Here is a 15,874-nt window from a genome sequence, read left to right on the forward strand (position 1 = left end):
CAGTGTGATATTTGGAAGTATAGAAGAGAAGGGAAGGAACAGTGAACAAAGGTCACGGAGCAAGAGGAATCAGTGAAGAAGGAGAAAAATCAGAAAAGCTGGAATAATGGGAATCAGTGGAAGAGAATGTTTCAGGGAAGAGGACAATCATGTCAGATGATGCTGTGACTTAGAATAATTATCCATTTTGCAATTTTGGGCCAAGTGCTTGGTGTGCTTCTTACTTGTTTTCAGTATTTGGAATATAGTTTATCTCTTGATTATGTTTTGCATGGTAACTATGAATATGAAATAGAGTTGATTTTTGTTATACTCTTCAGGCTTCTTTGGAAAAAAATGTAGAACTAAATTGAGCTACGTAGGTATTACAGCTGCCAGATTCTCTGATTGTTACTTGGGATGCATATGGTAGAATATTCCATACAAGTCCCTCATCTCTGGGGAGTTCTTTAGAATGCTGGCCTTGCTCTCAGACACTAGCACTACTCATCTAGAGTCACTTAACCCTCACAGGTTGTTTTAACCTCATCCAGCATCCAGGCTTTAGGGCCAGCCAGCCCTTAGGAAAGAAAATGGTAAAAGCCATCATTGAGTAGCAAATATCAAGGTGGCATTGATATTGATCTCTCTTGACTCTGACTCCTATTCACTGGCTTTGGCTTTGTATCTTGTGAGAACCGTGCTACCTTCCATTCCATGCCTGAATCTGCATCTTGGTTTTCTGCCTGGTACCATCGGCTCATTTGAGTCTGGAGTTCTGTTTTGATGTCCTTCTCTGACTGGAGAGTACCAGAGCCCTGATCCTAAACCCTAGTCTCTGTGTCTGGTCTCTGATACCTGCACTGCACCAGCCTTTTGTCTGCTGTGAAATCTTCGCCCTCCCTACTCCTGCCCCACCCCATTGTTCTTAACCCTCCTACTGAGACCTCTGCCTTTCAGCCACTGCTGCACTCCTTGACGTTAATTGTTTGCTTCCTTAGATTTCCTTTTTTTCCTGATTGCTAGACTTGTTTACCTTAGCAACACAATTGAGTTCTGCTTTATATCTGGATCCTATATAATTTATATTTATAAATGAATTTGTAATTCATTTAAACCACAATTCTATGATTTGCCTTCAATTTGGAATGACTTTACGGCTTGATGAAAGCATTTTTTGGTTATTATTTTTAATTGATACGTAATAAGTATACATATTCATGGGGTACAGTATGATATTTCAGTACATGTATACTATGTGTAATGAGCAAAGCTCTGCAATTAGCATATCTATCACCTCAAACATTTATCATTTCTCAGTGTTGGGAATATTCAGAATCCTTTCTTCTAGCTATTTGAAAATGTTTAATAAATTATTGTTAATTATGGTCACCCTACAGTGTTATAGAACACTGGAGTTTACTCCTCCTGTCTAGAGGTAATTTTGTATCTGTTAACCAACCTCTTCCTATACACCCTTCCCTTCTCCTTTGCTGATAACCACTATTCTACCCTCTACTTCTGTGAGATCAGCTTTTTTAGCTTCCATGTATGAGTGAGAACGTGGAGTATTTATTGGAAGCATTGTTTTTTAAAACTGGCATTACTCAACTGTATGTACAAAGTAGACTGCTTTGTAGAAGGAAGAAATCTACACATGTTCTTTACTCTCAACACGATAGGCATTAGGGAAACACAGAAAAGTAAAATGTAGCCTCTGCCTTGGAGGAAATACGTTTTTAAATACAGTCATCCATAAATGTTCTTTACAGCCAGTGAATTCAGCTAGTTGCACTGAAAACTGTCCCTTGTTTACGTGACCCATGTACTCTATTTTCACTGGAGCCCTGTGCTCACAAAACATCGCTATTAACAGATTTCAGAAATAAGACTCCAGCTAAAATACTGAGGACACCAGTTCTTAGAATAAAGATGGACAAGGTGATATGCTAGTGCTCCATAATTATTTCTTTCTACTAAATCTTGATTAATTGAAACATGCGCATATTTTTCCCAATGTAAGGGCATATTGGAAATATTTAAATTCTTACGGTCATGCTGTGCTTTTCACAGATGATTGGAACGTTGCCCAAGCATAAACCATCTCATCCTTCCCCAAACAATTTGTCAGTTGTTTAACCTAGCATAATTTGTTTTTCATGACCAGTAGAAATGACAGTGCTAAAATGTTTTACAGGGAAATAAAAATAAAATAGTTACGGCTGTGATTTTTTGAATATTCTCCCCTTTCCTCTCTAATTATTCTTTGATATAAAAATGTATCTTAACCTTTGATTCAAATGTAGGATATTTTTAACACTGAGAAAGCAGGAAAAATATTTAAAACTAGTTTTATTTTGTGAAACTAAAACCATAGGAGTTTTATTAGAAACCAAAACATGAATTTCAGTAAGACGGGCTATACTGCTGCAAAATAGAATTTTGTAGATGCATCATGAGGGTTTCAATGGTTATACACACATAGTCTGCATCCTTTATATGAGCTTGTGGCTGGGAAATTTAATACACTGTCTATTCAGATTGATGCTGGGCTGAAGCCTGGAATTGTTTGAGAAAGAAACTATTTTGTGTGCCCATTACCGAGCATTTACAATGAAAGGAACACTGAGAACATGTCAAGAGAGCTCATGCCCCTGGAAATTGTACCTTTCTGTGAGCAAGAATATATCTCAAAACCGTAAGATGAGATTGTGTGAACCTACAGACATACTATAATAGTTTCCCATGGCATAAAAATCTCAGAAGACACACATTTACCACCTCTTAAAAAGTCTAGCTATTGATCAGCTAGGACAGCTTGTTCGATAGAATTTGGCTTAAATATTAGAATTTCCTTTATCCACAAACTCATGTGAACATTCTTTTTAGAGGTAAGTATAGTAAGTGATGCATTAATTTTGTGATAAGATTTCCATCTCTTTGTGTTTTGGAATAGCGGGGAGTCAAGCTGTGATTTTTTTTCAACCCTGCACTGCTAACAAAGTTTTATTTAGGAATTGTGTAAGGATATAAGCTGATCAGTGATCCCCCTTAATGGCAATTGTGGTCAACTGTGCAAAAACATTTGTGCCACCTCTGCTGTCCACCTATTTATGGTCTGCTTGCTGCGGGGCAGGCATCCCGTAACAGGGCTGGCTTACCTGTTGCTAGTGGAACTCACCTTACTGGTGAGTATAATCTTGTAGCTATGAATTGTAGAATAGTTATGGTTGCCATGTTTTTCTAACAGGAAAGTGGGATATGTAATCTGACAATGATCATTCTAGTTAGAGACAAGGGGACACAGACCCATGCGTCTCTGGAGCTAGGTAGAGGATGGGTTATAGACAGCCCCTTCCTGACAGCTCAGGTCAGCTGGTTTTGCCTGAATTTTCCATCCTGTAGGATGAATTCTTTCCCAGGAGCCTCTCTGGGTCCCACTGAAAAAAGTATGTTGTGGTCCCTGCCCTATCAATTTTCCTGATGTGCTGGGCAGTTCTCATCCCCAGGGATGGACATAGATTAGACCCAAGTTGACATCCCTGCTATGGTTACTCTTAGCTTTTAGGTCATCATTTAGAATCACTCTATGGATGTGTGTGTGTGTGTGTGTGTGTGTGTGTCTGTGTGTGAGACAGAGACAGAGAGAGAGAGAGAGAGAGAGAGATGTATTTTGTGAAAGAAGTAATAGTATTTATATGGTTTAACCAGTGAGTATGTATGTATTTATATATGTATGATATAAAATGACTTCAGATAAATATGCTAAATCTCCACTGTCACTGGATGAATCTCACACACTCCCACCACCATCAGTTCTACCTGTTCATCTCCTCTGCACTCATTGTTCTGCCTCCTTCCTGTTGCTATGGATGTACTGACTGGCATCTTGCTTTCCTTCTTTTTGGCCTCTCACGGCCTCTTGCCTAAGACATGGCTTCAGCATTGTCCCTTCTTGCTTCTGTATCACCTTGCCCTCAATACCGGACTGCTGGCATTAGCCTGTGAGCAGGCCATTCACTTGTCATCTTTACGAAACTCTCCCTTGACTTCACAGCCCTCTCCAGCTGCCCTCTCCCTTCTTTCCTCTCGTTTACAACAAAACTCCTTAAAAGAATTATCTATAATCAGTCTCTACTTCCCCTCTTCTCCTTTAAACCTCTTCCAAACAGGCTTTCACCCCTTGCCACTGTAACAGCTCTTGTCAACCTCCCGAAGGACTCTCAAGTTGCTAAATTCTGTGCTCCATTCTTAGTCCTCATGTTCCTTGACATGTTAGCAGGATTTGATGGAGTGGAGGATCTCTTGATTTTTCTCCTTCCTTTTCAGTCTTCATCTCCTGATCCCTGAACTTTGGAAAACCCAGGGCCCAGTTCTCTGACCTCTTCCCTATCTAGCTTTCTCACTTAGTGATCTCATCACTCACCTGACTTTAGTGAATCCCAAATATGCATCTCTAGCTTGATTGAACTGCTTCCTTCTCATGTATCTTAGCCCCAAATGCATTCTTGTGCTAATTAGGAAAAGCTGCCCTTTTCCTCAAGCACTTGACTGCCATCTTCAGGAAAATTTTCAAAGTAAACAGACAAACCTATGAGAAGACTGTGAATGTGAATCGTGTCTCCTCCAGCCGTGTGATCCTCAACCTTAGCAGTGGTTTTGTTTCTCCACTCTGGTGGGGTGTAATGGGTAACACAAGCTTAAAAGGTCCCAAACCAAACTCCTGATGCCCAACCCCCATCCCATCCCATCCCTGCCTCTTCCCTTCAGTCTATTCTATTTCAAAATCCTTCTGCTTGCTGAGGTCACACTCCTTGAAGTTATCCTTGATGCCTGTCTTTCTCCCACCCAGCTTTAATCCGTCAGTAGATACTGTTAGTTTTTTTTATTAGAGTTCAACCACTTTTCACCATCAGCACTGCTGCCAATTTGGTCCAAGCCCCATCATCTCTAACCTGGATTGTTCTGATCACACGCTTCCTCCTCACTCCCCATTGCCTGTTCCCAACACAGCAGCCATAGTTGTTTCAAAGCTAGGTCACATCACATTTGCCCTCTATCTAAAACCCTTCAAATGGTCTATCATCTCACTCAGAGTAAAGATTAAGGTCCTTAATATGGCCCACAGGCCCTCCAGATCCAGGTCTGTCCATAGCACTGGTCTCTCTTCCTCCCTCTGTCCCCTGCATGCCCAGTGCTCCAGCTACATGGACTGCCCTCTTCTTAGGCTGAGCGCACGTCTGCTCAGGCACTCTGCCCAACACCTTTGAGTCCAACATGGCTTGCTCCCTCCCATTCTTGAGTCTTTGCTCAATGTCACTTTATCATATCAGAGAAGCCTTCTCTGTAGAATGACCAAGCAACTTTCTGCCCCCAAAGCATTTAGTATCCCCCTACTGTTTTATTTTCTCCCTGGCACTTAGCATCTGGCACGTGCACACTGTTTACTGTTTTCCTTCACCTCCTTAGAATTCAAGCTTTGTGAGTCTAGAGACTTATTTTTTCCCTTTTACTGTATCCCAGTTTCTAAAACAGTGCTTGGCAAGTAGTAGGAGCTTAATAAATATTAGTCAGATAAATGACTACCAGCATCCCTGAATCTGCCTGCGAAACCCTATCCTTAAAAAGACACAAGGGTTTGAGATGGCCCTGCATGATTATAATCTCCCAATTCCAAGATAAAAGCCTTTTCAGGAGTCCAGGAACTAATTTAAACCACATATGAAAATTGCATTGATTTTACAACCTTCTGGAAGGGCATTGGTTTTCTGCAGAGAAAGCAAGTAGGCGCCATCTAGTGGCAACAAGAGTTCGCATTTGTGTTAACTTGAATTTATTGATTAATGACAATTGAAAATGTTGTCCTTGATCCAGAAGCTTATTAACTCTATGACAGTAACAATTGTGATTGCCATAAGTCCTCAAGTGTGCATTTTACACAAAATATATTGAGCTGAAAAAAATACAATTCAATTTCGTCTAAATTATTTCTGACTCATTTTTAATTATTAATTTTTGCTTGTTTTCTGGAATCTGACTTATTTTGTTCCTCATTGTTTTTCTTTTTTTTTTCTTTTTTTTTCTTTTTTTTTTTTTTTTTTTTATTTTTTTTTTTGAGACAGAGTCTCACTTTGTTGCCCAGGCTAGAGTGAGTGCCGTGGCGTCAGCTTAGCTCACAGCAACCTCAAACTCCTCGGCTTAAGCGATCCTTCTGCCTCAGCCTCCCGAGTAGCTGGGACTACAGGCATGCGCCACCATGCCCGGCTAATTTTTTCTATATAGATTTTTAGTTGTCCATATAATGTCTTTCTATTTTTAGTAGAGACGGGGGTCTCGCTCAGGCTGGTCTCGAACTCCTCACCTTGAGCGATCCACCCGCCTCGGCCTCCCAGAGTGCTAGGATTACAGGCGTGAGCCACCGCGCCCGGCCCCTCATTGTTTTTCTTATTGTTTTGTCCTCTACTCATCTTTAAACTGTTACATTCACATGGTACTGGCCTCAGCACTGAGTGGGTAATAAAATGAAGGCTGTATCTTCTGGGAATTTATATTCTAATACAAACAGCATCTGTGAGGATAAACATGTGAAAGAACATGCCAAATGATATGGTGATCTCTCCAGGCAAGATTTCTGAAGCCTGTTGGATCTTTCTTGTTGTAAATACTTCTACCATTAAGGGAAGGAACTTCCGGGAGACTCAGCCTGCTGTTTTTCAGAAAGTGGCATATCTCATTACATGGAGAAACTAAGAGAGAAAAATATTCATGTCCGTGCACATTGACAGGAAAGACAGAAGTTAAGTCTGTGTCTGACTGTCATTCTCACACCCTGAAAGCCAGGCCATTTCAGTTCTTTGGTAAATTAAAGCAGAAGCTCCTTGGTCGACTTTGGGAGTCTATGACCTTTCCAGTCCTGTGCAGCCATGGTGGTGGGGAATCTTTGCTCCCAGCAGGCCCGAGCAGTGGTCAGACAAGCAAGGAGAGGTGGTGAGAGAGGCCCCAGAAGGAGAGGAATGCTTGGAGCTGACACAAAGCTTAGTCCCTGGCCTTTTGACATGGAAGACTTTGTCTGAGTGGCTCTAGAAGGCAAAAGTTGGACCAATGGACTGTGACACAAAAGCAGGTTTCATACCAACGTAAACATTTTCCAATAAGAGTTTTTTTCCAGAAAGGTCCAAGTCTCAGTTCTCCATCAGTGGATGGGTCCAAGCAGAAGCTGATGACAACCTGCCACAGATTTGTTGAAGCATTTAAGATTCTCTGATTCTCTGAAAGACCTTTCCTCCTCCCTGCACATACTGAAATCCTCCCCAATCTTCAGGATTCAGTTCGTATCTCACTTCTTTTTTTGGGCACTGCAGCTTGAAGCCATTTATCCAATCTCTACTTTTCACATAATTTTAGTGTAGATCAGCACTGATTTCATGCTGCTTGTGTTAGGTTTTTTCCTCTGTGATACAATCATTAGCTCTTCAAGTTAATGCTAAGCTGCTTGAAGACAGGTGACCACATCTTGTAACTGTCTGCCTATTGGCCTTGCCATTTAATCTTCAAAGGTGAAAATTAAATGTTTATGGTGGAGAATGGTAGAAAGGCTACTAATAGTTGTCTCAGCTGGCATTTGGTCCGAGATGTTTAGACTTAGTCTAAGTTTGGCAGAGCAATTCTTCAGCTAGTTATTAGAGAAACTAAAATATTTGTTAAGACTTGTTCCTTTGTTAAAATTACACCCAAGTTTCAAATATAATAATACTGTACTAGCTTCCCTTTTAAATTGTGTTATTTTTCATATACCTGTTATCTCTGGATGTAGGTATAGAAATTGACAGTATTACAGTTGATAGTATGTTACTTAAATTTTAAAAAATACTAGTTTTCTGTTATTTTTGTGGTTATTTTAGAGTTTTTCCTTCTGTCTAGGTACTGATTTTTTTTTTTTTTTTTGGATTACACCTAAGTATTTGATGTAATACTGTTATCTTTTTTTCTTGAGAAAATGTCTTTCCACAAGTTGATGTAGTATTTTGAATAGTATGTTTTTAAGCTAAAATATTCCACGTTATTTCTTTTTAAAGAATTAAGCAAATTTGGTTTCTAATTCACCTTGCCTTCTGAGGATATATTTATATATCTTAGCATTTCATCCTGATGAACTGGTGATACTGAAAAGGGAAGTGCCGACAGGATTCGTAGGTATCCTAGAATGACTTTGACAATCTGGTGCTGTTATTTGTTTTTTCATTTGGACAGTCAAACTTCTCTTTAAATTATTTAATAGGCTAAGTGTTTTAAGAAATGCTTATAGTACTTAATTGCTTATCTGAAAATTAGCAAATTTAGCATTCACAGTATTTGTACTATGTTTACTATATCCAAGTATTAACTGTGATTCTTAGTAACTATTGTGCTCTGTCATTATGATGGTTGAAGAGACAATATTGGATACTTTGACTTATAATTAAAGAAACATGTTTCCTTATAATTATGGCAAAAAAATGCATGAATTTAGATTGTATTATTTTTGTCTTTTGTAGAATATGCTGAATTTCTACATTGCAAAGGAAAGAAATTTACAGATTTTGATGAAGTTCGCCATGAGATTGAAGCGGAAACAGATCGAGTGACTGGAATGAATAAAGGCATCTCCTCTATACCCATTAATTTACGAGTCTATTCCCCACATGGTAAGTAAAATAATAAAATTCCAATTTCTTCTAAAAAATTTTTACTACATTAATTAACGTACATTATCTTATAGAAGATACAAGATGTGCTGAGTTTCTTGGGTAGTGTTTGGACACTGCCATCAATGAATGGTGTGGTTCAAAGAGCTCTTTGAATATTTATGCAGAGTCAGGGGGAGATAACTTTAAAAAAATCAAAATTGAGTTAGTCATTTAAAAAATTTCCTTTATTTTTATTATAAACTTTTAGGATTCAAGAGGGGTATATATGAAAACTTGCATTTTTAATATCTTTAGTCTTTGCAGAAATCTTTGTGGTACATGGTACCGTGGTTTAGTCTTCCCCTGTTTGACTGCCTTGCAGCACTATATTTTCCTATTTATTTTTTTCCTGAGGAATCAACTGTGATTTTTTTCCACACAGACTAGCAGCAGGAACTTACAAATTAGGTAACCAATTCACGATATATGATGGGAAATAGCCTCTATTCTGACTAAATTTTTAGTGGGACAAATTTTCTTGTGTCATCCTCTACCTCGCTCTGTTGCTTTTGAAACAGAGCATGAATGACATAAGCTCAGTTATGACTTCCTAAAGGGACCTGGTGCCAGCACTTTGTGTACAGAGAGGTTAGACTGGAGTCATGTTGTCACTGACTCTGCTTGTATAGCCTGCTCGGTAAGCTCAGGGCTCCACAAATGGCTAACAGCTTTCTACTAGGCTAAGTGGCTAACCTTCTATAAATAGCATATGACACTTTTTAAGGGAAGGGCAGATCTTACCCTGAGAATTTCTATACCATTTGAAGGTGATATACAAGGCTGGCGGGCAGCATATGCATTTACTGTTCAGTGTTTTAATTATAACTCCCTAGTTACGGGTACGACAGCTCTCGGAGAAAACTGTTAGGCATGCAAATAAGTGCCTTTCAAATTATATTGAAGTGATCATTTGGCATAGCACAATCATATCATAAAAATAGAAAAAAATTAGCAAAATCATTTTGCATTCTATGCTTTTTATTCTAACACACTTGGGTTGGAGTCGTTCAGATACACAATGTATACAGCTGAACTAAGTGACAAATGATTCTTTATTGTTATTGTTTAGCACTGAAGGTGTGTGTAAGACTCTTATCCTTTCCACACAGTGTTAAATCTGACCCTTATCGACCTACCTGGAATAACTAAAGTGCCCGTGGGAGATCAGCCACCAGATATTGAGTATCAGATCAGAGAAATGATTATGCAGTTCATCACGAGGGAGAATTGTTTGATTTTGGCTGTTACCCCAGCCAACACTGATCTTGCAAACTCAGATGCACTGAAGCTAGCTAAAGAAGTTGATCCTCAAGGTAAGTGTGTGACCCTGAAGATGAGAGGGAATTAGTTTAAAATGTCAAGAGTTTTAGTATATTTAGAGGTAACACAAATTCTCATTAATGCTGTTAAATCTTTTGTATTTTAGATGCTGAAAGAAAAATAAGTAGAGAATATAGTTCAAACCTACATAAATAAATGTAAGAATAACTGAGATCTAAGTTCAAACCTACATAAATAAATGTAAGAATAACTGAGATCTAAGAAAATAGACACCTCTAAGCTTCATGGACTATTTTATTTCATTTTATTGACTGATTGAGACAAGGTCTTGCTCTGTCACCCAGGCTGGAGAGCAGTGGTGTGATCATAGCTCACTGTAGCCTTGAACTCCTGGATGCAAGCAATCCTCCTGCCTCAGCCTCCTGAGTTAGCTGGGATTATAGGTGGACGCCAACATGTCCAGCTAATTTTTAAATTTTTGGTAGAGATGGAATCTTGCTATGTTGCCCAGGCTGATCTCTAACTCCTTGCCTCAAGTGATCCTCCTACCTCAACCTCCCAAAGTGCTAAGATTACAGGCATGAGCCACCATGCCTGGCCTAGACTTTTAAAAAGTCAATAAATAAACTTCTGGTACAGCAGAATTCAGTCTTCTAATTATTATAAGAGTTACCTGAATATACTCCTAATGAAGAATTTTGTTGTGGTTTTTGTTTGTTTCTTTAAAATAGGAAGCTCTTTTAATGAATGTAAGATATTACTTACCTTATAATTGAGATAAATTGCAAAAGTAGGAATTTATCTGTTATTGGCATTTCATAATCGAGAAAAGTCCCTTTTGTATGTTGATTTTTTTTTTTTTTTTTTTTTTTTTGAGACAGAGTCTCACTCTGTCACCCTGGGTAGAGTGCAATGGCGTCATCGTAGATCACTGCAACCTCAAACTCCTGGGCTCAAGTGATCTTCCTGCCTCAGCCTCCTGAGTAGCTGGGACTACAGGCGTGCACCACAGTGCCTGGCTAATTTTTCTATTTTTAGTAGAGATGGGGGTCTTGCTCTTGCTCAGGGTGGTCTTAAACTCCTGAGATCAAGCAATCTTCCTGCCTTGGCCTCTCAGAGTGCTAGGATTACAGGTGTGAGCCACCATGCCCAGCCTGTATGTTGCTGTTTTAATTTTTAATTTCTCTGAACTGAGTAATGACAATTTATCTTCGGAGACCCCAGTGATGGGCCTTACTGTGTGTTTGTTTAAAGTAATTATGGAAGGGCATTCAGTGGTGTGTCCTTTCAATATGGAGATGCATGTTCTTCAATTCTAGGAATTTTTCTTCTTTTTAGTAATTAATTTCCCCCATTTTCTTTGTTCTCTTTATCTGTAATTTTTATTATTAGCATGTTAGAACTCCTGAATTAATCTTCTTTTTTTGAATCTTTCTCTTCTATCATCCATTTGTTTGTCTTTTTGTTCTACTTTTTGTAAGACCTTATCTTCTTCTAATTAATTTTAAAAGTTTGAAAATCATTTTCTTATTTTGTGAAAGTTATTTTTATTTTAAAAAATAGCATTCTGCTTTTGGTTTCACAAGTGCAATATCTTCTCTAAAAATTTTAATGAGAGCTTTTTGAGGTTTTCCTTTTGTAATCTACATTGTCCCTGAGTCCATTGTTTTCTGGGTGTTTTTGTTGCTGTGTTTGATGTGATAGACTTTTTTCAAATGTTTGATGATCTTCTGCTGCTTGTTTCTATACAAGTGGAGCATTAAAAAGGTGATGTATGTACATGAAAAGGATTCATTGACCAGTGGATTTTCCATAGGGTAATTGGGCTGAGACTTGTTAGGAGACTTCCTCAGCTGTTAGATTCTGTGAGTATTTTCTCTTGAGCTTGTCTGCTGTAAGCCTGATGTTTAGTGTCCTTGAAGCCAACAGTTGGTGGGGCAGGGAGTGGGAAGGAGGGTATGTAGACTTTTAATTGATCTCTCTGCTTCCATAATGGCATTCCTGAAGGTCTTCTTGAGCCTGAAGTCCCTTTGGCTCAACCTCTTCTGAAAGTAAATCTTTAGTATTCTGCTGAGGTTGAAGAAGGGTAGCTGAGTGGTTGTGTAAAATGAAGAAACGGATTTGGAATCTAACAGTGTCCTATATGAACCTTCAGCCAATTCTCCTATTTTCAGCTCCTGCACCCTGGATGTGGCTCTCTACTTCCTGAGCCTTTACAGAATTCTGCAATAGTGATTGGTTTGCTTCTTCTTGGCTTCCTCCAACCTCCCTGAGATTGGGGCTTGGAACAAAGCAGGTCAAGTCTCCAGATGGCTAGGTGAGGACCAACACCAGGGCTCCCTCTCCAGTGTCAGTGGCTTGGAATAGCCAGAGCATGGACTGGGATTGGAATCTGGTAATAAAAAATGATGCTAAACCATTCCAGTCTCCATAGCCTTGTTGTCCCACAGGACACTGAGCTGTGGTGGTCTGATTGTGATGGGGATATTAATAGTTCTTCCATCAGTGAATTCTAGTGAATGCAACACAGTCTCATTCCTGAAAAGTCCACACTTAGTCCTTGTGGAAAAAACTAACTCAGTTTCTCCCACTATATACTCTCATGGCATGCTTCTGACACCAGATATGTGATGATTTCTCCCCACCAGCAAGCAAGCAATCAATTCTTTTCTGCAGCAGACACCAGGTGTTGGGTGTCGTCCAACTCAATTCAGTTCTACACTGGAATAGCGTCAGATCACACTGGTTCAGGGCTCAGTCCCACAAGACTGCCCTCCACTTCCAATGCCAATCGCAAGTTCCAGGTTGTTTTACCTGTGCTTCTGACCAAGTGGCTATAAATAGGGTCCCCTAAACCCTTTTCTTGGGTTCTATTAATTTGCTTGAGTGGCTCACAGAACTCAGGGAAACACATTTACTGGTTTACAAAGGATATGGATAGAGAGATGCATAGGGTGATATGTGAGAAGAGGTATAGAGCTTCCATGCCCTCCCTGGGTGTGCCACCCTCTAGGAACCTCCACGTGGTCAGCTGTCTGGAAGCTCTCTGAACCTAGTCTTTTATGGGTTTTTATGGAAGCTTCATTATGTAGGCATGATTGCTTAAATCATTGGCCATTGGTGATCAACTTAAACTTCACCCCCTCTCCCCTTCCTGGAGGTCATGCCTCTTTCTTTCTAGTGACCAGCTCCCATGTTGAAGCTACCAAGGAGCTGACAGCCATAAGTCAACTCTTTAGTGTATGAAACAAATACTTATCGCTTTGAAGATTCCAAGGATTTTAAGATTCGTATCCTAGGAGATGGGGTTGAAGACCAAATGTATATTTCACAATATTACAGTCCAGATGAAGCTTGATGGAGGAATGCAAATGATACTACCCAATCCCTGACTCCTCTTTTGTCCTACCTCGGTCCTGCTTTCTTGAAATTGGTTCTTTTCTCAGATGAACTCTCCTCACAGGTGGCAACGGCTGTAGTTGCCCCTGCCTCACATCCTCACAACTTAAAATCTAGCAGAGGAAGAACCAATGGAAAAATCTTTTATTTGTATATATGATAACTTTTATAGGAAATATAAGCTAAAATAAAATTGGCCAACTATTAATAATATATCCTGTATCTGCAGTTCATCTTTAAGAATGATTTAACATATTCATGACATGTTAAATCAATGTTTTACCCCTCTTTACAGGTAGGGAATGATAATGGGCAGTGACTACATCTCATTCCTCAGGCTTTTCAAAAGAAGATTCAATTATAACATAAAATAGTAACTCTCACACGATTGCAGAACATACATTTTCTTCAAATTCACATGAATATTCTCCAGAATATGCCATATGTTAGACCACAAAACAAGTCTCAATAAATTTAAGAGGACTGAAATGATAGAAAGTATGTTCTCCAACTATAATAGAATGAAATTAGAAATCAATAACAGAAGGAAATTTGGGAAATTTATGAATATCTGGAATTAAGCAAAACACTCCTAAATAGCAAAAGTTGAAGCCACTGCTTTTTGACCAAAACTGTAAATATAAGGAAAACTAGGTCTTCAATCCGATATTTTAAACCTATTCACAGAATAACTATGGGGACACAAGAGGTACATGAAGATACTTATTTGTCCAGCCCAATACATCATATCCCTATATACCATATTCTAAACTGGAGTTGCACTAGGTCCTGGTTTAAGTCTATATCTCCTTCTTTTCTCTATTTTAATTTTCTACCACTAATAAAAACACACAATGTGAATCTTATTAGTTTGGGCAAGAATTCACCCTCTTCTTTCAAAGCCTCAGTGATTTTCAGGACTAGCTGAAGCCTCAACATAGATCACCATGCACACTCTTCAGGTAGTTTTCAGGGTGTTTAAGTCTGAGAATTAAACTGGAATGCAAAAACAAATAGCAAGGCCAGGCACAGTGGCTCATGCATGTAATCCTAGCACTTTGGGAAGCTGAAGTGGAAGGATTGCTTGAGGTCAGAAGTTCGAGACCAGCCTAAGCAAGAGCAAGACCCTGTCTCTACAAAAAAATAGAAAAATCAGCCAGGCATGGTGGTGTGGACCTGTAGTCTCAGCTACTCAGAAGGCTGAGGCAAGAGGATTGCTTGAGACCAGGAGTTTGAGATTGCAGTGAGCTATGATGACGCTACTGCACTCTAGCCACGGTGACAGAGTAAGACTCTGTCTCAAGAAAGAAAGAAAGAATGAAAGCAAGAAAGCAAGCAAGCAAGAAAGAAAGAGTGTTCTACAGATGTTTTTTAGGTAGGTCTAGTTAGTTTATAATGTTGTTCAGATCTTTTATTTTATTGTTGGTTATTCTATTATTAAAAATGGGGTATTGAAGTCTCCATCTATTATTGATGAACTATTTCTTCCTTCAGTTGTCTCAGTTTTTGCTTTATGTATTTTGGGGCTCTTTTTTTTAGGTGCATTTATGTTTGTAATTGTTATTTTTGCCTTCTTGATGGATTGACATTTTTATCATTATAAAATGTCCTTCTTTGTTTATAATAACAATTTTTGTTTTAAAGTGTATTTCATATGGTATTAGTGTAGCCACTTCAGCTCTCATTTGGTTACTGTTTGCCTGGTATATCCTTTTCCATTTTTTACTTTCAACCTATTTGTTTCTTTGAATATAAAATGTTTCTCTTGTAGATAGCATATAGTTGGATAACATGTTTGGCTTTTTTATACATTCTGTCAATATCTGCCTTTTGACTGGAGTGTTTAAGCCATTTACATTTAATGTAGTTACTGATAAGATAGAATTTATATCTATTATTTTGTCATTTTTTTGTGTCTTTTGTCTTTTTGTTTCTCTATTTCTCTATTACTGTCTTATTTTGTGTCAAATATCTATTTTCTAGTGTATCATTTTAATTTCCTTGTCATTTATTTTACAAGTTTTTGAAGTATTTTCTTAGTGGTTGCCCTAGGATTATAATTAACATCTTAATATATAACAAATTTATCTAATTTGGGTCAATGCCAACTTAATTTCAATAATACCACAAAATTTTGCTCCTGTATAGCTATACTCCTTCCCTTTCATATGTGCTATTATTGTCAAATTAGATCTTTATATATCACATGCCAGTTAACACAGATATATAATTATTGCTTTATGTAGTTGCCTTTTAAATTCAGATATGAGAAAAAGAGTTATAAACAAACAATATATATTTACATTATATATTATATTTAACTATGTAGTTACCTTTACGTGTTCTTTATTTCTTTGTGAGGATTTGAATTACCATCTAGCGTCCTTTCATTTCTGCCCAGAAGACTTCCATTAGTATTCTTGTAGGGAAGCTCTGTAAGTCAGGGATTCTTTCAGTTTTCATTTACTTTGGAATGTCTTAATTTTTTC

General features: G+C 38.4%; 1 protein-coding gene across 7 annotated transcripts in view; it reads left to right on the forward strand.

Moving 5' to 3' along the window:
• Positions 1-15,874, forward strand: part of DNM3 (dynamin 3) — a 533,160-nt gene that overhangs the window by 122,242 nt on the left and 395,044 nt on the right. For all 7 annotated transcript variants that reach the window (XM_069478342.1, XM_069478346.1, XM_069478347.1 and 4 more), the window contains exons 3-4: positions 8,514-8,663; positions 9,815-10,018. In XM_069478342.1, the coding sequence (XP_069334443.1) occupies positions 8,514-8,663; positions 9,815-10,018 (354 nt within the window). The remainder of the gene's footprint in view (positions 1-8,513; positions 8,664-9,814; positions 10,019-15,874) is intronic.

This window comes from Eulemur rufifrons, chromosome 8, assembly GCF_041146395.1.
Source record: "Eulemur rufifrons isolate Redbay chromosome 8, OSU_ERuf_1, whole genome shotgun sequence".
Classification (NCBI taxonomy): Eukaryota; Metazoa; Chordata; class Mammalia; order Primates; family Lemuridae; genus Eulemur; species Eulemur rufifrons.